This window comes from Calonectris borealis, chromosome 2 (genome assembly GCF_964195595.1).
Source record: "Calonectris borealis chromosome 2, bCalBor7.hap1.2, whole genome shotgun sequence".
Taxonomy (NCBI): domain Eukaryota; kingdom Metazoa; phylum Chordata; class Aves; order Procellariiformes; family Procellariidae; genus Calonectris; species Calonectris borealis.
Window position 1 is genome coordinate 13198211 of NC_134313.1, and position 25901 is coordinate 13224111.

Here is a 25901-nt window from a genome sequence, read left to right on the forward strand (position 1 = left end):
TGCCTTCTGTTTTACTTTATTTGGCTTTATTTTGTATTATTTAGAGTAGCATGCGGTCACTGACACGTCTACTGCCTACAGAAGATAGACCGCTTTAATTCTCACGCGAAATAATGCTTTTACATGGGAATTTCACGAGGTCTTGTCACATACTGCCACCACAGCGGTGGCAGATGCCCTTCCTTACGGGCTGGAGGCAAAGCTTCAGTTTTTGGACCATCAGCTGGAGTTTCTTCTTCTAACTGCTTAATCTAGAAGACAAGACACAAAATCGCTTTAGTACATAAAAGCACATTTCCATATTGCGGTATTCACTGTCCAGGCAGTAAGTGAAACTCGCCCCCATTTCAGAAGGGAGGAACCAGCAGTAACCCCTTCGGTCAACAGGCAGGTTCCGTGTTTCTCAGTATTCGCTTAAACTCAGTAATCATTGCAGGCTCATATTACCTAATTAAGAAGGAATTTTTAGGAGTAAAAAGCAATTTACATGAGAACTTTTACTTAAAAAGGTCATTATTTCCACATAATTCATGTTACCATTGCAACATTATACAGACTGCATTCTCTTGCTGCTTTGAAAGCTGATAGATAGTGCTAAGTCTTAAACAACATCCATTCCAGTCAGTAGGAGACCTCTATTTCTGCATGCCACCAACAGCCCTTTAGATGTTTTCAACACATTTTTCTTGAAGCAATTTAAGTGCTGGCTGCCACCAGGTTACTTCTGATAGGAGTGCCATACTACATACAATCCAACTATACCTCTACAACAGAATTAAAGAACTATTCTAAGAACATCAACTTTTTCCAACTGAATCTCAGTTTAGGTTGGCCAGAAATGATTCTCGATTCCCAAATGATGAACACTGTGGTAAGTCACTTTCAAAGGTACAACCAGGAAGTGTCAGAGCTTCACAGCAGCAGAATTCTCTGGTCATTCATCTCTTCTCATCCCACTTTGGAATTTCCGTTAGCAAAGCTGGTACAACAGTCCTGCACTAACTGAAACATGGTTGCGGGTTCAGCTTTAACTTCAAATTCCCTTCACAGCCTTTAAGAAGCTGTAACTCTGAGATCTCTGTGTAGGCATTTCAAGTCAAGTCAGTGTTTCACATTGACGAGAGTTCTAATAAAGCAGAGTCTAAATGAGACCACAGTAGGCATTCAGGTATTTTCCAAGAACACATCTAAATGTCACACAAAACACTCACACGCTAAAGAGGCTTTACTTTGCATTGAGCGAGCACTGACCTCTTTATCCCAGCTTTCCCGCTGCAGCTTCTTCCATTGCTCTCGTTTGGCAAAGTAATCAGGATACATCGCCTTCTCAGAAGGATGCCAGTAATCCAAGCACCATTCAGGAATCTGTTAAATTAAGAAAAGTTTCATATATATTATTTTTACATATTAAATCATATATAGTACACACACACAAAAAATAAAAACGCAACCACTGAAGCCAGTATTAAAATGGATAAATAACCCAGGAAATAATGCACTACCTAAAAACACCATTTAAGAGCTCCTGACTATTGTTAGTCTCAAGGCACTATATAGCAGAGGTCAGTACTTTTACTCTTCATTTCACACATTATTCTAAGTCATAGGAAGAGATCATAGTGATTTGCTTCAATCACAGGATCCTGAAGGCAAGTCCAGGTCATCTCAGTTTACTCTGAAGTTCTCAAAATAATTCCATCTGTGGAAGAGAATGTCCTTTCTTTTTTTCCTTGTCCCAAAGGCAGGAGGTTAGAGAGATCCTTTTCTCCAACTACTAATTCATTTTCTTTGACAGAAACAGAACCTTGCAGCTCATTTCCACTTATCTACAACTAATGAAAAAATTAGTGGCCTTTAAGATCTTGATAATGGTCTGACCTCTAAGATGTCCAGTCAAGAAAAAGAAGCGGAATTTAAAGTTCTGCAGCAACCTATCACTGAATGTTAACATTTTAAAGACAGAAACATTGATTAAAAAACAAAACCAAACCCCACAAAACCAAACCCCACAAAACCTCCCAATTCTTAAAAAAAGAAAATTAAGTTGCTCCAATACCATCATTCATCCAATGACATTTACACTTCCAGTTTCCTGCTGTGATTCTCATCACTGAGTAAACCTTTAACTGAACAGAAATAGCAGAGCTGCTAATAATAATATAAAAAAAAAAAAAAAACAACACACACACCAAACAACAATTAATACCGTCAAACAGGCTGAGATCTAAAAATTACATTTTGTAGCAGCATCCACAATGGACAGTCACCGATATATCAACAAGCCAAATCCTTGTGACAGCCATTTTGTGAAAGGACAGTTTTAGTACATCAAACAGGGCAAAGAAAAGAGAACGTAAACCAGTTTATACTTCTATATGAAGACTAATCTTGATCATTTATTGCTCAATGGGCCTGTTTTCTGTCCAGATTCTCTCTTGCTATTATCTCTATTACTGCTAAGAACCCCGGACCTTGGCGTAAGCTTAAGTCCTCCTCTTCCCTTTTCACTCATATGTTCTTTTTTCTGCCTCTGATAAATCTACGTCAGATTCTTCCTTTCACATGGCTTTTTGTGCATAAAGATCTGATCAGATCTAGTCTTATGTAGGCGCTTTCTTCAAATTCAGGAGAAAGTGGGTGCATGCACTCTCTAGGTTAGTATTACTTCTCGTAATGCATTAGGAGCCAATGCCAAGAAGAACGCTGTGTTTTTCTATTAAACCTGTTTCTTTACTCCTAAATAGAGCAATCTAGGGGGAAAAAAAGCCTTTAGAAGTGCCTTAGATTCTAAGAATACCACTTCTATTTTTAGGCATAGCACCTATCACACAGGGACACACAAATACCCATCTGGCACTACAGCATATGAAGGGAATGATAATTTGTACCATTACTTGAAATGCTGGAAGAACAATGGGACTGAGTGAAGAGAAGTCCCCTAACAGCCAAGCCAACATCTGACAAGACCAGAGAGAAACCCAGGCTGTGACCAGATGGTACAATGAGCAGCACAGATTCCTCCACCTCGTTTACTCTCACAGCTCGGCTCCAACCCTTTCACCATGCCTGCCTGACTCATTGCAGAGCAGCCTCCATTTGGCAAAAGAACAAATGATTATCCCAGCAAAAAGAAGCTAGCTATCTTCAGACGGACCAGCAAATTCCATTTTCAAGGATCAGACAAGGACAGCTTCTCCCATGCAAGCAGCAAGATGTTCAGCAGTAATAAACTATTAGAGAAATGATACCATTGAGTCAAACTGCAGCCCTACGAAAGTCCACTTGAAACACTCACTTTACATTCACTGAAAGAACAGTGAGGTAAGCTCAGCAATACACAATCTCACAGGCCACCTTACCTTGTAGCACTCATATCTCTCATAGGAAGTGCCCCCAGGGGAGTCAGGGAAGATGTATGGCTGAGGATGCTGGTTTGCCCAGAACTCCTCCTCGCCTGCCTTCAGCAGCTCTGTAGCTTTCACCATATCCTTCACATCCTTGTTCTTATCAAATCGTTCTCTCAGGAGGCAGGCAAAGTAGCGGTACTTGTCTCTACAGACAGAGATTAAGCACAGTGACGTACAATGAGGAAAAACCCAACCACATACAGAAACAAAGCTTGGCAACATCACCAGTCCCCTCTGCGCAAACACAGGGTTTGGCCAGGGGCTCTGAGCAGCTCCTGTTGGGATGTGGGCATCACCCTTTTCTGTGGCAGGCACAGACAAGTGATCCAGAGGCTTTTTCCTCACCTCTTCAGCCACGACTAGGGGAAGGGAAGGCAAGAGGACAAAGCCCAGCCAAGCCCAACGCCCCGTCTCGGCAAGGAAGGCCGGCGGGGAACGCCAGCCCGCCCCCCCCAGCTAAGTGCGGAGCTGAGAGGAAGAACAGGCCTCCCCCTCCCCAGGCTCACCTCCCTTCGCCTCTCACCGGTAGATGCACCAGGACTCCAGGTGCCGCAGGGATTTCTTATAGAGCCGCAGCACCTTCTGCTGGTGCGTCAGGTAGGCCGCCATTTCGCGCTGCCCTACCCTTCACCTTCGTGCGCGGGGGCTGACGGGAAGGTGGAGGGCGTGGCCGCGCGCAGGCGCGCCGCTCGCGCTTCCGCAGCCGCCGCAGCAGAGGGAGCCGCCGCCATGAGTCGCGCCAAGTTCATCGGTGAGGGGAGAGCGGAGGCGGGTCGGGGGTCTGTGTGCACGGGCTCGGTGGGGCCGGTCGCCTCGCCCCAGGTCCTTCCGTGCCTTGCCCGGTGCCGGGCTGAGGCAGCCGCCGCCTGTGCCCGCCGCGCGGGGAGAGCCCCGCCGTCCCGCTCCGTGAGGGGCAGAGCGCGGCGGGCGGGGGGCGTGGGCCGCTCTGGTGACAGGGTCTGCCCCTCATCCAGGACCTGTCTTCTATAGTCCCTCCCGGCGTCTCCGGGGCCGAGATGCAGGCTGCCTTTGAGCCTCTAAGAAGTGTTTGGGAACGTTTCTGCCATCGCTGGGGGCTCGACGCAGGGCACTGGGGGCTGCTGCTTTGCTCCTCAAACTCACCTGGGTTTTCTGGCCGCCCTTTTTCGCGTTGGCGGGTCAGTCGTGGTTGTTTCTAATTGTATGAAATTGGCGTGGATGAAAATGGTACTATTCTTAGGAAATTCGGCAGGAGGTATGTAAATAACTTCCGAAGGTCGGTTCAGGTCGAAGTTTTATGTGTGGCTGAGCAGCCTAATACTACCTTGGAAAATTCCCCTTCGCACTAGAAACCCTGCTAGAAACACGGGTTCTGGCAGGCGGCTGTTCCTGAAGCCTGCGAGGCTGCAGCTCGGGGGAAGCCTTGGGAGCCAAGCGAAGGCGGCTGCGCTGGGGCCAGAGCGGCTTCGGGCGGTCACTGCATTGCAGGTTTTCTTGTTTGTGCCGCTGGCCGGGCTGGGTGGTCGCGGGCAGTAGGGGGGAAAACGGGCAGCTTTTACGAGGCAGTCTGCTGCTGTTTCCACCCGTGTAAAGGTTGTATGTGAGATGCTGCATTTTCCGTTCCTTGTTACTGCTTGTTGGCAGAGATAAATTTGTAGTTTCCTGTGAAAAGTGGAATTAGTTGCAATAAATAGTATATATGCATTAGGTTTGGTGATATGAGGGCGTGTCTTAAACACTCACAGAATATAAATCTGGAGTTGCACAGAAGCCAAAATTTTATTTTTCTGTCACTTCCAGTAAGGAGTAAGCTCTCAAGTTATGCAAGTAAACTTATGCTTAAGCTTTATATAGCCTCTCAATGTGGTAGTCGAAGACTTCTAAGATATGCATTCCATTGTCTTCCCTAGTTGGTTAATGCTCAGAATGAAATGTAGAGCGACTGTAACATCTAATATCTATATTTGTTTTTTCATAGATATTGGTATTAATCTGACAGACCCTATGTTCAGAGGAATCTACAGGGGAACACAAAAACACCAAGGTAAATGTTTCCTTGTATCTGCTGAAAGACAAGATTGTTGTTAAAATAGAAACCTCTTACATGTCGGAACGTGGGGTTAGAGTTTCTTTTCTTTCCTCAAAAACTGGATTCTTATTATTTAATAGGGTTTGAAGAAGAAAGCATGACAAAATAAGTTAGAAGTTCTAAGCAAAATACATTCTTTTAATTGCTATTAAGCTGTCATACAGGTAACTCTGCTTCTAGAGCAAAATGGACAGTTGCTGATCTATTTATGTTAGGATTGCATGGAAAAACTGATCTGAGAATTACGAACAATAAACTGTCAAAGTATTGAATTGCTGAATCATAGTTACTAGTTTTAGCTGATGCTTTTTTGGCTGTCATGGCCTTTAGATATAGATGTAAAAACAGAGAGTCTCCGAAAGTACGTGGAAAAACTTCCACTGACTTCTTGAATTTAAATTGGATCTTCAGTTATTGCATTTTGTTATTGTCTTCTAAAGATTGATCAAGTGTGGTTTAAAAGTTGTTCACAATAAGCATTTTGACTGCATGAAAGTGATTTTTAGTTGAAAAGTAGTTAAATTATGCTGTAAAACCTTACGTTCAATTTATGACATTTTTATGAATTTTTGCAGATGACTTTTTGGATGTAGTAGAGAGAGCAGTCAAAGTTGGTGTTAAAAAGGTAATTTCTTATAATAAAATTTCTTTAATATTTTAAACTGCTTTCTAAAACTTTGGGTTTTTAGTGCTCCCCTGTTAAAACAAATGTTCCTGGAACTTGCAATGGAAAATGCAGTAACTTTCTTCAGTAGCATAAAGCAAAAGTGTTCTGTGCGGAGCATTGTCTTTCATTTGCACAGATCATTAGGTGCTGATTATTTAAGTTCAGTGGTATCATATGTGATGTGTATGTAGAATTTCTTTTGTACAGTCTCAACAGAATGATGTTCTCCTCTGCTCTACTGCAATCAACTAGTACGTAATTTTCCGTGTTAGTTGTATTATAGGCAGCCACTCCTTTCTTCTTGTATTCTGTGTGACTCTTACTGAAAAGTTACTGTTACAGATCAAAGCTCAAAAACTCTTCTGATTGAGATCCTTCAGGTATTTCTATATGTAAAGGAAATTGATCACTGCAGAAGAGCTCGAAGTGCCCATGAATTCTTGCAGTTGAGTCATATGAATGTCTGCTAGTAAATACTGGCTTACATGTATTAAAACTGCATCATTATGAGCAGTTTTGTAACTCTTAGCTCGAAATCAGTGTTTTCAGCAGTGGACCGTACTCCTTTAGTACTCCTTATAGTCCAGTCTGCCTCTGTTCCTCTCTCTAAACTGAATAAATTGCCAAAACAAAAATATAAATGAAAATAGAATACAATGCACACAGTCGCAAACTCTTCTACTGCACTAATAAGTCTGGTGGATTAGAAATAAAGAAATAAACCCTCCTCTAGAAGAGGAACAGACATCTCTAAGTTTGCTGAAAGGCTCTCATCTGAAAAGAGTGGGAATAAACTGGGAGACAAAAAAAGAAAACTCTAGTGATGGAGAAGTTACCACACTGCAGCAAATACAGAATCATAGTCACTTTTACTGCGTTTATATGTGCTGTATAAGTACTATTTAATCTTTATACCACCCTCTGAAAGTAAGTGGCAATTTTCCTATTTTATCATCAAAAATATAGATTGACTGCATAACTCTTTCAAGATGCACAGTGGATTCAGAAATGGAATTCCAGAGTTCTGTGTCCTTAGCTATGTTTTCAGTCTTGCTGCTGGCCTGTACAGTGTCAGAAGTCTGTTCCATCCCAGATTGTTTTTACTTGCTTAGAAGCTTAATCTGTTTATTTGAAAATACTTCTATTTTTCCATATAGCTGCTGATTTATGGTAATTTTTTTGTGAAGTTTTGCCCTGTGCTGTATGTACACTGAGCCAATTTCAGTTTAACTTATTTTTCTGGTGATACTGTTGGGATGTGTCCATCTGTAATGGAGCTGCAGAATACTGCAGAAATGTCTGACCTGGTGCTGACCGAGTCTGGTGTATAGCATGTGGAGGGATAAGAGCTGTCCAAAAGCAGTGTAATCATGATTTATTAGGACCTAGGGTGCAAGAACCTGCAAGTGGTGGTTCAAAAAACACTGTAAGCAACAATTACCTTTGATCTTAAGGTAAAAATAAAAGATCGGATCCAGAAATTCCTAAATTTGTAATCCTGACTCTGATACAGACTCCTTTGTTGGTTTATCTACTTACTTACTCATGTCTCGTTTTGGGTGTTCGGGAGTTTTTAGTTTCTCCACCTGTAAGACAGGGAGAATGTTTCTGAATATCACTTCTTGAATGCAAATAAAGTTTCTTGAATCATTGGCTAATGAAGTTAATATTGCTGCAAGTAGAAGTATTTTACTCTGTAGTTTAAATACTTAGCATAGAAGATACTTGATAAAGAAAAAAATCAGGTTTTGATACCTAGTATATTTACTAGCTCCTGAGGTTTGTTACTGATTTATGAAATTTTGTCATATATACATTAGTAATTGTCTTCTGATGTTCTCTATCTAAATGCTTATATCTGAGTGTTTTCTGAAACATTCTGTTTGATGTTCAAAGAAGAGCATACTCTCTGACAGTACTTTTCTTCTTCCAAGTTTTTGATTACAGGTGGGAGTCTACAAGATAGTAAAGATGCATTGCAGCTGGCACAGACAAATGGTATTTTCACTTTAAACTTATGTTGTCAGTCAAAAATATAACCTTCTCCACTCTCAGAATTAAGAGTTCAAAAGGACTTGCCCCTGGAGTTGTTTACAGAATCTCAGATTAAAATGAGAAATTATGTTTCAGAATGGGATGAATCATTGTGTATGAGTTCCTGTATGTTGCTCTTTAGATCCCTGGATGTTGGAAGGAATCAGTCTTTCCTGTAATTTCTATTTCTAGATAAAAATAGAAATTACAGGAAATATCTGGAATAAAAGTTTTGTTACAAGGCTGTCTTCTAGAAATAAGATGGAATGCTTATATGGTGTGGAATGTATGGGTTTTGGTGGGTTTTTGTTTGTTTTTTATTTACCAATCTATCATGACCAGCTTGAACAAGAGAGGTATCTTTCTCTTTATGGTTCTCCTAGCTTTCCCTTTCTTTCTGTGAAAAGGCAAATACCATTCCACTAATTACTTAAATATGTATTTGAACTAAAACACATGTTAAAGTACTATTTACAGAACAGAACTATAGAATAACTTAGGTTGGAATGAACCTGAGGAGGTAATCTGGTCCAACCCAATCCACCTCCCCACTTCCATCAAAGCAGGACTAGCTTTAATATTAGGTCAAGTTGCTTGGGGTCTTATAGAGTCTTCCCTGCCCCGCCCCATGCTTTGGCATTCTCCATAAAGACACTTAGGAGAAATGTTAGTTTTGGCGCTAACGTAATCTAGATTAGATACTTAGGTAAATCAGGCTAGTTGTTGCTTGTGAAATTCTGTAACAGCTAATGCAGACGCACACGAGGGAAGTGGAATGCTGTCTGCAAATCTTACAGCTAAGGATAACCTGATGCATTTTCAACAAGATGTATTTTTAGATGGTCTCAAGAGGTCTCTTCCAACCTTAACAATGGTATGATTTGCTGACGGCCTCTCCATCAGAATAATTCAGCTTTGAGTTGCAGTTTTGGAGTATACTAAATAATGTGTACTAAAAAGAAACACATGCACGCACCCCCACTAGAGATACTGTCTAACATTTTTAAAGCAGAAAATATCAGTGTAATAAAATTATCACCAAGATAAAGTTGTTCAAAGGGAGTTTTCTTTTAAAATTAGGAGCAATAAAAAAAAGTCCAGATACAGATACTGTCTATACCTTATATAAATTTCTTTTTTTTTTTTTCCTTGAAACCTTCTAATACTGTCTTGCTTTAGACATGTTTTACAGTACAGTTGGCTGTCATCCTACCCGCTGTGGAGAATTTGAGCAGAGTAGCCCTGAACAGTATTTATCTGACTTAAAAAATCTGATTGAAGAAAATAAGACAAAGGTAATAGCAGTTGGAGAATGTGGCTTAGGTAAGTGTTATCTTAGTACTTCAATATTTTTTTTTTCTAGACATATTAAAAAATCCTAAAACATTAAGTGGGTTTTTTGTTCTTTCTATTTGTAGATTTTGATAGATTAGAATTTTGCCCAAAGGACATCCAACTCAAGTAAGAAACTTTTGATGACTATAAATGGACTTGTAGCAATTTATAGGAGTGTCTTCTATCTTGTGTTCTACTAGGTAACATTTTGTTAGGTATAGACCTGCAATTTGCAGGGTTGGATCTGGTTTTTTTTTTTGGCAGAAATGGGACTTTTAAGAAAGATGCCTACATCCAAGTAGTGCTATATGCTAAATTTTGCTACCTGCCTGGTGTTGACTTAGCATGTCCTTTTCTGTAAAATTGATCAGAATTTGTGGGTTTCTGGGTGTGACAGATGTTCATTGTTGCCAATACTCAAGAACTCCTAGAGACTCATGGGGAGAATAACATAACTGTAGTGTGTGAAAGAAGAATCAGGTTGAGTGAAAGGCATGGGGAAGGGAACAGAACTGTCAAAAAGGGTAAGTCAACAGTGGAAAAAAATGAGCTTTTAAGGGAGTTGTTACCTGGGAGCAGATAATTGAGAGCTGATGAAAAAGGTGATTGTGGGAGCTGGAGAGATCTGTGTTTTGAAGTAATATATGCAGCATAGATAGTGAATGGAAAGAAGCTAGCACAGCCCCTAGAACCAGCTTGCATTCTTGTAGTGAGAACTTCTCTCTACAGAGGGAGCTGACTGAAAGGTATGAGTGATAAATTCAGATAAGATGAGTGATTAATGAACTGTGCTTGCATGTTACTGTTCTGAGTAAAGTAGTCACTGGGGGGCAGTGGTTAGTTGTGTTTTTTCTGATTGCCACATGTTAGTAGTAGGTAGAGTTTTCTTCATAATGCTACAGTCATACAGTAAAATATTCAGCAAAGTGGACAGAACTTTTTTTCCCTGGTAGAATTCAGTGTACACAAAGTTCAGCAAAGCACACCTGTTTCTTTTTTTAGTGGCAAACTAAACCACTGGTGGAGTACCATATTTTAAGATCCTTACTGCCTTGATGTTATTGAGAGAAAAAAAAAATCTAATTTTCCTTATCTGACAGACTGCAGCTGAAGACCTGTAGTGAAAAACTTCTAATCAAGTGCATTGAAATTGGGTTGTGGGGAAAGAGGTGACAGGGTGACAGAAATCGCTTTTGAAGTGGTAGGTGAGTCTTTTCTAATTAAGGTTGAGAATGACAGAAAGTCTTTATCTGAGCTATTTCAGTAAATCATATGAAATACATAAATCTAGTTTCTAAGAGATCTATTGAGAATCCTTGCTGGAAGTTGCAGTTGGAAGGAGGTGATTGATGAAAAAAAAGAGAATGCAAGAAATACGAGGGAGTGAGGAATCGTAGAATAGTTTGAGTTGGAAGGGACCTTTACAGGTCGTCCAGTCCAACCCTCCTGCCATGGGCAGGGACATCTTCAACTAGATCAGGTTGCACAGAGCCCCATCCAGCCTGACCTGGAATGTTTCCAGGGATGGGGCATCTACCACCTCTCTGGGCAGCCTGTTGCAGTGTTTCACCACCCTCATTGTAAAAAATTTCTTCCTTCTATCTAGTCTAAATCTACCCTCTTTTAATTTAAAACCATTCCCCCTTGTCCTATCGCAACAGGCCCTGCTAAAAAGTCTGTCGCCATCTTTCTTATAAGCCCCCTTTAAGTAGTGAAAGCCTGCAATCAGGTCTTCCCGAAGCGTTCTCTTCTCCAGGCTGAACAACCCCAACTCTCTCAGCCTTTCCTCATAGGAGGTGTTCCATCCCTCTGATCATTTTTGTGACCCTCCTGTGGACCCACTGCAACAGGTCCATGTCTTTCCTAAAGAAATATTGAAAGCCTCAAGGACAGATGCCTGCAAACACTGTGTTTGTAAATTCCGTATTTTCTAAATGGACAGCTTTCCTTGCTCTTCATCCTCCATGTGTTTGTGAAACATGGTCAGGGTTTGGGGTTGTTTTCATTTATGCTAACTGAATTCTATGGAGTTGGATACAGTCTGGCTTCCATGACCTTTAGCAGACTGGATGGTGAGTTCTTCGAATTAATATTCAATGTATGCTTGATAAATGAACTAAAAAAAAAAAAAAAAAGGCAAAGTGTGAAATGCATGGAGGCAGGTCACCAGTTTTCAGCTGATCTGTTGTTCAGGTGTTGTAGCAGTTACTGGAATAGCCAGCAAGCAGCTGCAGAGTTACCCTGTAGAAGAGAAGTGCGGTAGTATAGGTAGTATCTGAGCATGACCTCTGTTTTGTTTAATGTTTAATCATTATTTTCTAGTTAGTTATGCTGTGTTTTCTTCTGGATAATTTTCACCTGTTAAAAATGATCCTTTTTTTTAATACTTTTTCTTGGATTGAAAAGCTGATAAAGATGAAATTCCTTTGTTGAAGCAGCCCTAAGAACTTTTTTGTCAGAATTTTTCTCCATTCTCGTAACTTTTCCAACAGAAAATGGTGATTTGAATGGTAGTTAGATGAAGGTACTGCCTTCATATTATGGTGAAGGTCACATTATAAATGGACTGATAAGCATATAGAAGTTTCACTTCTGCTGTGCTACTGGGAGGGGTTTGTGGGGCTTAGCAACACGGAAGCAGGAGTTTTCTTAACCAAATTGGAGGGGATGAATAAAATTACATGTGCTGTTATTCATACATGAATCCAGAATTGTTTGTCTGGGGATATTCTACCTCAGCAAGATCAATTTGCTTCAGCTCCCTTAGAGTCTTGATCCTAAACCTGAAAATACTACAGTATTTGAACTTTATGGTCAAAACTAAACCTGCAAACAACCATGCAGAAATATTTTCAAACTTCTTATTGAGAAGCAACATAGAACCAGCATATATTGAATGAGAGTCTACTCACCCAAAGAAAAAGGTTGTTCCTTCAGCACTGGAACTAGTAAGGTTTAGTTTCCTACTGACTTACTTTGTTACCATTCTGATCACTGTATGTCTGGTTTCTTCATGCTTTTCCAGGGTTTCTCTTTCCTTTTTTTTTTCTTCTTTTATTTTTTCTCTCCAAGAACTTCCCCATTCACCTGCCCTTTCTCTTTGACAGGGCAAGTAGCAACACGTGTTGGGCGTCATTATTGCTAGGAATGGAAGAAGCTTGAGTTGCCTTTCCATTTGTAGGGGCGCTAAACTTTGTACTTTCAAGACCACTGCCCTTCTCAAAATTAGATTGAAATTGGCAGTAGGTTACTTAGGGGGCTTATTTGCAGCTCAGTCTCTAAAACCTCATTTCCTTATGAAACAAGTCTTCTGTTTAAAAAAACCCCACCAATAATCAAGCAATTGTAGCTATTTAACCGCAAGAGCAATCACGAGTTGCAATTAAAATTTATATTTAGTTAAACAAGCTAAACTAAGCAGTTTCTAGACTACAAAGAAGATTCAAAGTAGGTATAATTTATTCTCCTGAATTTTCATGTCAGTTTTTAACATTACAGCCGATTTCTGTTCCACCTGTTTTATCTCAAAGATCTGCACTGGTAAACAGGGAACGTAACTTTTATCAGAGAAATATCAACGTGTAATATACAGAAAATAGTGAAAATTGCACAAAACAAAATGACCAGTTGCATTGTCTCTTTTTTAGGAAAATGTAAATCAAACTAATGGTTTGCTGCCACTTTCTCCTGATTGGTATGTGAATCATACACAGCAGTATGTGGACACTTGAGTTTGCCTTTGAAATGTTTCTGATATCTGATGATGGGAATGCCCCAGTACCCTGGACTGGTTTTAACAGCAACACCTGAAGAAATGCAATATGTACATACAGTCCCAGCCTGTTGGGAAGGGCAATGTTGTTCTTCTTGCCTTGTCCAAATAATGTCATCTTACAAATTATATATGGATACTGAGTCACCTATGCACTGTTGGCCCTCTGCCATGCATAAGTTGTTCTACTGTGTTTCCTGAGCATTGGTGATTTGCATGCCTGGGTGTAGTGTGGCAGACAGAAATGGTAAATGATAATGCTCTGGGATCAGAACTAGCTGCAAATGACAAGTGAGGGTTAGTTCAGTGCTAATTAGTTTCCTTTGGAAACTGCACTGGGGAAACTGGCTACCTAGTTACCTTCCCTCTGCCCCTATTTTGATGTCTCTTCATAGGATGGCTGCCTTGCTGTTACCGCTCCTTCAAAGGGCATACTAGGAGTAGAAGGTAGGAGAGGGATACAAAGGAGTGAAAAGGAAAGGATGCAGACATACAAAGGAGAGGAGGGAAAACAGTGGAAGTCTTTGAAAGAGTGAAGACAATAGGCAGAATGGGGCAGAAGTAAGATGCCTAATACTGGTACTTGTTCCACCCCAAGAGGGGAAAGACTGACCTTCATGGAAGAGCAGACAAAAAGTCTGGTTGTTACTTTACAGGCCAGCCAGCTCTGATGCAGTTTTGGCCATTTGAGGCTGTAGCAGTCTGCATAGTGCTCCCTCACTCGCCCTCACCGCATTTACAAGTGCTTCTTGAAATAGTGGTCTCTGTGTGATCCACACTCTCCCTTCCTAACATTTCAAAACTTTGCGGAGAGAAGAGTCAGTTCCTCTTTCATTAAAAATAAATAAATAAAAACGAACTCTCACACCCACACTACACAAGAGTACATGCTTAACATATATATATATGTGTGCATTCTTCAGTATTGATGCTCTTGGCCACTTCTTACCTGTCTTCCAGCATAGATCACTACTATATGAATATACCGTGGGAAAGAGTTCCTTTTAAATCCTTGCACAAATAAGAGCTTTTGCATGGCAAATCCATTAATTCTGTCTTTAGTTCTGGAGGACTAAAATGTACAAGCACTGGAAAAAACTCTTCTACTGTCTTTATTTGCTCTTACACTGAGTTTCCATTTCGAAGTGATTTTTATTTTACAGGTATTTTGAAAAACAATTTGACCTGTCAGAACAGATACAACTGCCCATGTTTCTCCACTGTAGAAACTCACACGCTGAATTTTTAGGTGGGTTTTGTTTGAGAATTTCATACTCAGACCAAATTCTGAATATGAAAAATCTGGAAACCTGAATCTTTCACTTTGTGTGTAATAAAGCTGTCTTACATTTTTATTTATTTCATTTCATAGATATAATGAGAAGAAACCGAGATAGATTTGTAGGAGGTGTGGTAAGTATGGACTTCAGCGTAGCATTTGTTTTTACATGCATGTGTGTGAATATTGTTGCTTAATATGCAACTTATTGTTTGTTGTGGAATCTGGGTAGGCTTCCTATTACATGATTTAGGTTATTATTAATTAATAAGTGTTTTCCAGTCCCTTCTAGTATTTTTATTTTCATTTTTGCAAGGTAAGAAGATAGGCTGAGAAAAAGCTCTGCAGCTGACATGAGCATTTTTTCTTGGCGTGTCAGAAGGACAGTTTAAGCACCTTATAATTGACATTGGCTTTTTCCCAGTTCTTCAGTGTCTGTAACTGCAGTGCATTCAGACCACAGATAATTTAGATGCTTGTTCCCAGTGGAAGCCGTAACCTCAAACCTCAAACATTTGCTTCTGACGTTAGACATCGTTTCAAATTAGATCCAGATGCGATTTTTGATTGCTTTATGTCTTTAGATATTCAGATCATGTATTTTAATTCAAAAGCATAACAGGAAAACCTTTGGATGAAATGATTAAGATTAAAGTCCAGCAACACTCTTTCAGGTTTCCATTATGGCAGGATTTTCCAAATGCTTGGATTATTCTATCCTACTAACATCAGACCACAGCACCTACAATAATATCTCAGTCCCCAGGTTTCCTCTTTGTTACTGCAGAAACCTTCCCCTAGCTCAGTACTTTGCATGTTGTGCTCTTACGTAATACTGTACAGTCTCTCCTTCCTTCCTTTCTCTTTTCTGCAAAACTGGTAACTAGTAGGGAAATGACGAGCAGGCACCCCCTTCAACTGACTGTCCCCCTCGCAGCATGGGGAAGCAGACAGTGTCTTTACTCCACTCGGGCTGAGAAGCTGCGGTTCCCAGATGCATTACACTGTTTGCACCTTGTGACCTACTGCTTGCCTCTTTAGTCCCTGGGATGACCAAATAGACTGTCTTTCTAGCTCCCGTGGACTAAAATCTGCGGAGAACATAACACTGCTCTTACTATGTCCCCGGACAGTGCCCTCTAGGGAATACTGAGGAAAGAATGTAAAAATTCAGCGTGCACAGGATTACTTCCTGTGTGTGGTCTCCCAGCTGTAAGCTACAGGAAGTTCCTGGGCCAAAAGTAGTATCACTGGGAAGGCCTTCTCTACACATATTTATCGCTTATAAAACGTGGTAACCACTTCTATTGCAGTATTCAAGTGACTTCAGCATGAACTTTGCCCAAATTCAGAACCAACTGAGCTGTGTCCCATCTTTATGTTTGTATTGATGTGTAATGCATACTTTCAGTTATTTATGATGCAAATAAAAACTAATAAGTACTTTTAAATTATTTGAGTTTTAAATGAAGGTACATATATTTGTATATATATGTGCATCTATATGTATGTTCTAGGTACATTCTTTTGATGGCACAAAGGAAGAAGCAGCAGCTATATTAGATTTGGATCTTTATATTGGAATAAATGGCTGGTAAGTTCTTTACAAGAAATAAAACTGTTTTAAAATGTCAGCTGTAGTGAACTCATTGCTTTCTTTTAAACGATGAGGTCAAGTTTTCTAAGCTCACTAGACTCTTTAATCATCTGACAGATTTAGAATTGCACTCATTAGTCTATTAGCCATAAAAAGTTCTTAACTCACAGCTCAGCGAGTTAATCTGGTCTTAGGTCCATTCTACTACCCTCAGGTCAATCCTTGTTTGTAAATAAATAAGGTTGTTGAATGTGGAAGCGGTCCTTCTGAGAAGTGTTTAAAAAATAGCATGATTGTAAGCTGCCATGTCAAATCCAGGATGCAAATGTAACCTGAGCAGTCTTATCTACTGGTTGCGCGGTCTGAATTCTCAGAAGTCATCTGGCCAAAAGCCAGCCAGCACCACTTTATAAGTTGCATGAGTTGCCGAGGCCAGGCACGTATGGACAGTGCAGGCAGGGGCTCTGCATGCTTACTAGGGTGAGATGGCTTCACTGTGTAACTCTCCAAATTTGCCGTTTTCTGGAAAGTTTGAATTTACAGGCAGCACTTTTAAAAATGAAGCAAATTCTATTCACTAACAAAATTACTTAGGAAGCTGCCTTTGCTGCAAAACATTTCAACAGGCAAAATAGTTACTTTTATAAACTTTTTATTTTTTTTTAACCAAACTCTGATTTTCTAGTTCATTGAAAACAGAAGCCAACTTGGAAACACTGAAATCAATTCCTAGTGAACGATTAATGATAGAGACTGGTAAGATTTTATATCTTGGTCAGTTCGTGACTTAAACACTGTGAGGCAACGAGATATGCTTGTATAACAATGATAAGACAGAATCAAGACCTAAGGAGTTCAGAGTAGAAGAAGGACTGGCTGTTTCTCCACTTTGGAAAGCAGTTTACAGGCCCCAGAAACACTCCTTTTAAGCCTTCTGCTGGAAGGAACAAGCTGCTGTGTCAGTTCCTGACATTGCAGGGGATGATGAAAAGGACAAATTGACAAGCCCAGATTTTTAAATGTACCTAGGTATCAGAATCCTGCTTGAATATCTTTTAAAATCTAGCTTGCTGGAGATGTGCCAAACACAGGGCAGTGGCTATGATCTTGCCACTGGTAGCAGTAATGGCATCTGGAAACAACTTCTCTTTAAATGGAGTAAGGCGGAAGAACGCTTGAATCCCCTCTTGGCCTAATGAGCAGTGATTTTAATTGACTGACTAAAGATGCCTCTTTTTTTTTTTGCGCATGTTCATTTCAATTATCAATAACCGGCAGTTATAAATACAGTATTTTATTTTAATTTCTGAATCTGAGAAAGGAAAACCACAGACTGCCTAGATCCTTAAATTTATTTGCACATGAAGTACAGACCTGTTAAGGTATACAGGAAGTTTCTGTGGAATACATGCAGTGTATCTAGCTGTCTTTATCGTGTTGGAGGAAGTGTTATGTACTATTATTGCTGATTTTTTAAAATGTAAACTCTTGAAGATAACAGTATAAAAATCCAAACATTGTGAAGATGTTAAATTGCCCAAATCTCTTAAATTGGAAGGCACTGCTAGAAAGAGATTGCAAGAACTTTTGCCTGTGGAAGTATTTGATTAAACTATCTCATGCTATTCTCAACGATTGCATACTCTTAATTCTTCTTTTTCAAATGAAACTAGATGCACCTTGGTGTGGAGTGAAAAATACTCATGCTGGATCAAAATACATTAAAACTACATTTCCTACAAAAAAGAAATGGGAAATAGGGCACTGCTTGAAGGACAGAAATGAACCCTGCCATATAATGTAAGTGTACTATGTAGTATTATTTTAAATCTTTTAAATCTCACAGGAAAAAAAAAGAAAAAATCAGTTCACTGGAAATGTAGTATATAGAAATGAATTCTAAATTTATTGAAACTTGTGCAAGGTATTGCTTTATAGGCTGTGGAAAAATTTAAGACGTCTTAATTTTCCCATTTCAGCAACTCTGCATGTAAAAAGCTCCCTGAAAGTGAAACCAGTACTGTTTTTATCTTTTCACTTGATACATTGGAGAAGGGGTTAAACCCTGTAAAGTAACCTGACTTGAACAAATTTCACTCAGTTATTGTTAAAACTGATGCAGCACTGGAGCTGTGCAGCCCTCCACAGAGCGGGCAGCACTAAGACACCGAGTAGGGCCTGTGCCTGCGTCCGTATCACAGCGCCTGTGATGTGAACTGCCGTAACATGAGTTTGGTTAGAGTCATTTCTCCATTAAGTTTCATAGATCCTAGGAAGTTTAGATACGAACAGTAGTCAACATAGAGAATAGCGCAAAAAAATTCCAGGGGCTTATGGACAGAGTTAGACAGTACAGAAACCATTTTCTGCCACCTTTTCATGCGCTTCCTCACAGAGGTGTGAAAAGCAGGGAAATATATCATTTTAGTGAAAATGTTTAGTTATCTCCATTAAATATCACTGAACTTTCACACTGTTACTGAAGTCTGGTCGGTGAGTTATGCCAGTCTTCTCAGTCATCTCATTATCAACTCCCTGAAAAGAAAAAGGAATTCAGGAAAGTTTCTTCTTGTGCTGTAGTATGTGAATGAATTTTCAGCAAATACAGCTCACAGCTGTACCTGTCCAGGTGCAAAGCCCATTTACTCAATCAGAAGTGGAAATTTTTTTTGTGAAGTCTATATGTATTTCTATGAAAAGCTGTGTAAATGACCTCTTTGGAACTAGCTTTTGAAATACTGCTCAGGATAGTACTAAAGAATTTAGGTATTCAGCAAGGTGTCTAAACAAGAGTTTTATTTGAGAACTGAAAGGAATTCTGCTGCCTTTTGGGAGACCTGAAGAAACTCTTAGAGATCACTGATCATGCTAAAAGCATAGTTTCAGCTTACCTGGCGACATCTCCTAGTGTTCAGATATATTTTATGCAGTTATGTTGATTTGTAATACACTGAAATTGATTTTATTTATATTTTAAAGACGAAGCACACACATTAGCACGGAAAGGCTTTTTTCAGTATTTTAGGACTTTCTAGGGGTCAGTCCATGATTTTGGAGTAGGGGAAGAGATCAAGTGAAAACAGTTCTCTGATCACAAGCGGAGGACCTCTGCTGTTGCTGAATAAGGCTATTTTGACAAGCCTGTATGTTGTTAACACCACCCTCATGTCTTTGCTGCCTTAGTCGTAGCTTACAGAAAAAGTGTTTCAGAAACCCCAGAACTGGAAATGCAGGGAGTCTATGCTAGAGCACTACACAAATGCTATACTTTGGCTTTTGCTTTCTTTTATAAAACCAAATCTTGTTTAGTTCAACCTTATTTCAAAATCACTGTCCCTTTAACATTAATTATAACCTGTACTAATTATAGATTAGTAACCTAAGAACCTCTTAAACTTTATGAAAAATTAAGTATGGTAACTAAGAATTGATATTTTGTGACTTCTCAAGTAGCAAGATCTCGTGTGAGCGGAAAGATAGCCTCAGGACACAATGTATATTTAATGTTCAGGGTATATATACTGTTTAATAGCTCAATTGGCAGGAGGAATTTTCCACTTGTCTCTTTTTGGTGGTGCTGGACACCTTTCAATTTTGATGGTGATATTTCCACTTTATATGTGAACAGCACTACTCCCCTTGGAAGCTATTTTTTTTACATTTTAGCCACAAGAGGCTTTTTTTTTTCTCTTTCAGCGATTTCATAAACAATATTATAGTAACATGTAGCATCCTACTGCATCCAAGTGGGGATAGCTATGTAAGCCCTAACAAAACTCTTCAAGGGTGAAATTCTTCGGTATTTGTTACTTATTTCTCTGTAGGCCTGATCTCGCCCCATCTCATCTTGAACATCCCCTTAAATCAAGAAGCTGTTTGGCTGCAAAGCACAGGAGTGGTCATGAAATGACCTGCATCTAGGAAAATATTTGCATTCCAGTAATCATTAAGAGCAACTTTTTCTACTCTGTCTTCCTCAAAAAGTTGTTTAGCTGTTGCATAAGTTAAGAGGCAAAACCACCAAACCCTACCACCAAGCTTGAGATTCTTACTCTTCAGCATGAAGTTGGTTTGTTTCCTACTACTAGAAAAAATAAAAGTATGAAGCATCTTAGGAACTGTACAGAATATTCTTTTTTTTTCAGAATGATTGGTACAAAATCAAGAAAATAAGTAGAGAAACAAAGATCGTGGCTTGGTTTTCTGTTACTTAGTGTTAATATTATCCTTCACATTTATTTTGCCTCCTTTTCCTGGCTTGTATCAAGACTATGGGCCTTTTAAAATTGCTCATTTAATGTTCACTGCAAGTATCTGAATGCGTTAATCACAATTAATCTAGAGAACAGGGAAGTAGGAGTAAGTTACTTCAGCAGCTATACTCTCAGATAAGGCTGTATCTGGAATTTAAGCTTTGCCATAGGCCAGTTTATTCATAGTGCAGCTTTAGCTTTGAAAGGCTAATGAATTTCAGTCTGAAAAATGAAGACCATTGATAAAGACACCCACAAAATGACACTTTCTTTGAAACAGAAAGCTGTTTAATTACTTCCAAACAAGAGGCAGAAGACCGAAGATGAATCTGTACCAGTGAGCAGCCAGTGTTCAGTCTGAAGGGAATGGCAGTTAGTGACTTAAAAGTGAAGCTATTTGCAATCTGAGCACCTTGCCCTGCTGCTCTCAGCATAGATTTTTATTCCAGGTTAATCTTAGTGACTTGTACATACACATGCAGCAGTCTGAAGTATATTCAGTACTGAGTTTCAGAGTCTCCTAATATCAATCTTTCTTTTTTAGTCAAATACTGGAAATAATGGCGGCAGTAAGAGAAGATGATCCACTTGAGTTGGCCAATACTCTATATAACAACACTATTAAAGTCTTCTTTCCAAATATATAAAGTTGTTTTTCTTACATTATTCAGCATAACTTTACTAAATATATTGCAAAAACTTAAAAATTACCATATCTGCAAGTCCTTATCAATGGAAGCCAATATGTAGTGCTTTTTTTTTTTTATGGTACAAGATTAAAGCTGCTTTTGAAAAGGTGGTCTGCATTTGTGCAGTTTCTCAGCCCCCTTTCCCCTTCATCAAGATTCAGGATCAATTTCAAGGATAGCCCAAGCTAGCAACTCTTGTTAATACCTGTATGCGTTACAAGTGAATACCAGGCTGCTGAGTTCACATAGAGAGCACTTCAAGCTACTACTGGTAATTCAGAAGTGTTTAACACATCAATGGCATGCTTTACTACTTCACCAGAAAGCTTAGCAGTTTAATCTTTTGTTCCACATACGCAAATGCTATAACATTAAGTCTACCAACCTAATTTTTTTTTTTTTTTAAAACACAACTCACTAGTTTTTAGCAATAAAGCTCAGCTAATACTGAATTTGTAAGTAAAGCTGCTTTGGTTCAGGCTTTTCATTTCTGATTTGACCTGCTGAACAGTCTGTTTTCACCAGTATTTTTCATTTGCATCCAGACCTCGCTGATTGGGGATTACTGGTATACCATCTTTGGCACAGCGTTATCACTACATCAATTAAAGAGTGTTTTTCCAACCATCTTAAAAATGTGTGAAAACATTTTATTCCATGTACAATAATGTACATAATTTTAAGGTGGTCATGAAAGAGACCAGCAAAAATTAGAGGTATATTTACAGTAGCACACACCACAGTAAACAACCACCATTCACAGACTCAACATTGAGATACTGTTGTTGTGCTTAAGTACAATAACTACAAAGTGATACTTTTATTCTGTTGAAGTCAATCTTAAACAAATACCTCATGGCTTAGTAAAGGACGTCTTAATCACCAAGGGCATTAGAGTCAACATTAAGAGTCTCATTCAAGTGCTGTGCCACACAGTCGTCGTCTTCCTCATCACTATCAGAGCTGTCATTATCTTCATTTAACTCATTTTCAGCATCAGCAGCTTCTTCTGCAACTTGTACAGGATTTTCATTTGGTGCCACAAACCCGTTGTTGTTAGAGATATTGGCGTTTTCCTTGTCCTCAATATACACTTTCTGATGGCACATCGGGCAAGTGTCCTGAATGTACAGCCACTTCCGAAGACAAAGTGCATGAAAGTAATGGTTGCATGGAGTAATGCGAGCAGAGGTGGTGAACTCATGGTAGCAGATTGCACATACATCATCTATTTCATGTAACCGACTTCCTTTTACTTCTGGAAGCGAGTTTATTTTCTTAACAGCAGTCCGGCGGTTTATAAAAGTCTTCCAGCCATTCTTTGCTTGCAAGTAGATGTTGAAGTACGCATGTAGACACATCATGCAAGCGCGAATCTTGCTTCCCGATTCAAAAACCATTGTGTAAGCTCCGTTTCCAAACATGATTACTCCAAATATAAACTCAATAATATTGCCAGTTGAACGAACGTAATAGACATAATCATCAAGTTTTTCCCATAGCACATTATAGTAGCCATCAATCATAAACAATATATAAACAGTGATAGAAACTATTACTTTTAGGCAAAGCTCTACACAGAACGCTGTAACTGCAAAAAGCCACGTATTTAGTGCATAGTGGTGCCAGAGGATGTAGCTGAGCAGAACCGGAAGGATGAAAAGGCAAGCGGAAACAAACAGTACAGGGAAGTGTCTGCGAAACGATGACACGTGGGAGGCACTGAGAGACATCAGCACGGGGTCTGTCATTCCATGGATAAAATGCAGGACTGCGGTTAACAAAAGGCACATGTTTCGACTCAGGCGAACTAATCGTTCTTCTGGTTTCAGTCCACTTAGACCAGTCTGCAGAGCCAAGATGAAAAACAAGACGGGCGCTACAAAACCAAGCCTTTTGTCATCCTCATCAGTTGATCCGATGAAGGCCAAGATGCCAAGGCCCAAATAATGCGCTATTGAGGAAATGACGGCACTCATGCCTAACACAGTTAAAGTAGAGTCACACCCACTTATGATCAGACTGCAGATCAGTTCCCAACAGTTATCCCACGATATCAAGAAGAATTTTTCTTCTGTATTCGTTTCAGCCATCTTTACAACATATGTTAATACCACAGCTTGTGCTGTAAGTCTCGTTAGCCAGAAGACACGCAGTACAGCTGGAAACCGAATCCTTTTCCATGTATCTTCCATCAATAGCTGTAATCCATAAATGCGATACATGTGCCTCACCAGCAGATAAACATATCGCACCGAATAATAGAACCATTTAATTTTCATAACTAAAATGGCTGTAGTATTTAGTGTCAGAATTAGGCCTGAAATAAAAACTAGTATTTGCCGAACATTTAAAGGTAATTCAACAACCAAGCCAATTACAGGAATAAGTATATCCAAGATGATGAGTTGAGAGTATATGGACTGCACGTTTAGCAGTGTAACGTATCCGATTCCAAAGGTAAGCTGAAGGATGGAAAGTGCCATCCACAGAGAAGGTCCTTTATGAGGGAAGATCTGAATTCCAAACGCAGCTGTGTAGTAGGCACTGTAGAAGTTTATGTGCAAAGAAGCATAGTAATTCACCAACACTGAAGTCGCGGCCAGCAGGAATGCCGAGGCGATCATATAAAACTTGAAAAGTGCTCGCTGTTGTAAGACCAGAACAACACTGGATACAAAGACACCTAAAAACAGATTGAAATCATTTAGTTCTCAGCAGAAATTCAACAACAGATTTTAACCTATTAGCTTTGGAGCTACATTTATTTAATGTATCCCTTCCCAGTTGGTCACTCATAACTTTACATTGCCAATGGTGCCCTCTTCAGAGAACAAACAAGAGGATGACTTAATCTCTGCATTTAATACATCTGTGCACTGCAGCTGCGACGCAAAGCCAATGCAAGCATTAACTCATAATCGCTGTTAAGTTCATCTGCAGTTTCAGACCAGAGCAGTGACAACTCCCAGCCTTTCAGCCTTAGTCATGAAATCTAAGGGTAGACAAGTTCTAAAAGCAGAAAAGAATTATCAGATACAGCATCACCTTTATAAGTAAAGTTAGTAAATTTTACTCATTTATTCTGTATTAAATCCCATAATCCACTTGAGCAAAGCACTCAACTACAGGTGTCCAAGCTGAAGTACTAAAGATAACAGTCACCAAAACAGTTTAGCTAAAGCCTTTAATGGGAAAATACGGAGAAATTGCTGTCGTTTACTGGGGGCAAGGCGCTCTTCTTCCAAGTCCCTTCAGTTTGCTTTCATTTCTAATAAAGCATCGTGAAACAAAAGTCTCATGGAGAAGACCTTCTGCAAGATAAAGCTTTTGTACACAGAATCCAAAACTGCACCAATCGCCTCTTTGCCAATGCCAGTGCAAACTTGCGTCTTACTTGCTGGAAGTCAGATTTGGATCTTGAAATTCCTGTTTGCTAACCTTTCCCTCATACTGACCATGAGCACATCTTGACCATGACTGGAAAGTCTGCACCTTCCTATGACAAGTCCTGTCGTAGCATCTATATACCTTGGTATTACAATTATGACCTTGCAGTAAACTCCTTCTGTAGTGTAGCTTATGAATTTCATCATTATGTACTACATAGGTAAGGGCTTTTCCCTAACAGGTGCTAAATTAAATGGCGCTTATCACTAGATTCACATCCTTAAACATTTTTTTCTTCAGGAAACACACTGCCCTTGTTTTAGGCTTCTCAATCAGCTTCTAGTCTATGCACCTGCTTTCTCATCCAAACCACTTTGGAGAGATTGTGATCTCTACAACTTGTGTTTGATTGGAAGTTGCTTTCTATCTCTGTACTAAAGCTAATGAAATCGCAAGTAATCCTCTTTCTACTGGAGGACAGCATCAGTCTTTTCGGATGGTTGTATTTTAGATTGTTGCAAATCCTCCATAATCAAGTGTTTAAAAAAAATATTTCAAGCCATGGTATCTTGATCATGGGAATAAAAAACTTTGCTAAGAACCAGCATTTGATTACACCAGTAGTGTTGCCAGCTGCTTGTATCAAAAAAAAAAACCACTCCACCCCTGGAGGACTAAGTAAGAAGGGAGAGGGTCAACATGAATCAACAGCAAAAGGCAGACTACAAAAAAAGTTATTAATGCACCTTAACAATATTCCTTGCCAGCAGCATTGGCTGATATAAAAACATTCTTCTTAACTAATCATTAACCTAGTAACCTTGTGAAGTTGACTGAGGAACAGCCTCAGTTTTCAGAAGGTGCCTTGTATCATAGCTCTGTTCTTCCATGAAAAGCTGAATATTCGTTATATACAGCACTTTTTTTAAAATAAGCTTGACAATTTCATTGCCTTTCCATGCATACCATCATAAACACCTTTGGGAAAGCTAACACTGCTGACAAGTTTGTACCCTTTGTCTTTTCTCCAAAGTCACAGAAAAGGCTGCTCTGAAACACACCTGTTAACAAAACCCATTTTTCTTCCTTGCAGTTGCAGTAACAGGCCTGTATTTGGATACTATAGGTCATCATAAAGCACTGACATTTCACACACAAGACACATCCTAAAAACAGTACAACAAGTCAATAAAAAAGCTAGACAGGGACTAACAAAAGGTAAAGCATTTCTGTCAGCACTTGCGTGGACAAGTCAAGACCCCCCGAAAGGGGCCTCAAAAGACCACAGGAGGTAACTCACATCTCGGAAGGGGAGCCGAGAGCACTCCTCTCCCCCCATCTCCATAACAGTAAATCTTTTCCCATTCTCCCTCTGGTAGGAAATGCTGCAGTTCCTCCTTTGAGAAGATT

The 25901-nt window shown here is 39.6% G+C and overlaps 3 protein-coding genes across 11 annotated transcripts in view; 1 reads left to right on the forward strand and 2 right to left on the reverse strand.

Annotated features, from left to right (window-relative positions):
- Positions 1-4058, reverse strand: NDUFB9 (NADH:ubiquinone oxidoreductase subunit B9). Of its 2 annotated transcripts, none has more exons than XM_075141184.1 (4): positions 3931-4058; positions 3360-3552; positions 1252-1365; positions 1-251 (listed from the first exon to the last, which is right to left on the reverse strand). In XM_075141184.1, exons 1-4 carry the CDS (start codon positions 4014-4016, stop codon positions 120-122), a joined length of 525 nt encoding a protein of 174 aa, XP_074997285.1. In that variant the 5' UTR covers positions 4017-4058; the 3' UTR covers positions 1-119. The 2 variants fall into 2 exon arrangements, with proteins under 2 accessions (XP_074997285.1, XP_074997287.1); XM_075141186.1 differs by having other exon boundaries at positions 3914-4022.
- Positions 4053-25901, forward strand: part of TATDN1 (TatD DNase domain containing 1) — a 23341-nt gene continuing 1492 nt past the window's right edge. The window contains exons 1-12 of one of the 7 annotated variants that reach the window (XM_075141178.1): positions 4053-4158; positions 5365-5430; positions 6051-6100; positions 8077-8140; positions 9356-9499; positions 9595-9637; positions 14447-14532; positions 14656-14696; positions 16080-16156; positions 16845-16915; positions 17833-17959; positions 19984-21015. In XM_075141178.1, the coding sequence (XP_074997279.1) occupies positions 4137-4158; positions 5365-5430; positions 6051-6100; positions 8077-8140; positions 9356-9499; positions 9595-9637; positions 14447-14532; positions 14656-14696; positions 16080-16156; positions 16845-16915; positions 17833-17959; positions 19984-20080 (888 nt within the window). In that variant the 5' untranslated portion in view covers positions 4053-4136 and the 3' untranslated portion in view covers positions 20081-21015. Of the gene's footprint in view, positions 4159-5364; positions 5431-6050; positions 6101-8076; positions 8141-9355; positions 9500-9594; positions 9638-13185; positions 13206-14446; positions 14533-14655; positions 14697-16079; positions 16157-16844; positions 16916-17832; positions 17960-19983; positions 24381-25901 lie in introns of those variants that run through there. The other 6 variants (XM_075141180.1, XM_075141177.1, XM_075141179.1 and 3 more) reach the window with 6 other exon arrangements.
- Positions 21735-25901, reverse strand: part of RNF139 (ring finger protein 139) — a 6839-nt gene continuing 2672 nt past the window's right edge. For both annotated transcript variants that reach the window (XM_075141175.1, XM_075141176.1), the window contains exon 2: positions 21735-23787. In XM_075141175.1, coding sequence (XP_074997276.1) covers positions 21977-23787 — 1811 coding nt within the window. In that variant the 3' untranslated portion in view covers positions 21735-21976. The remainder of the gene's footprint in view (positions 23788-25901) is intronic.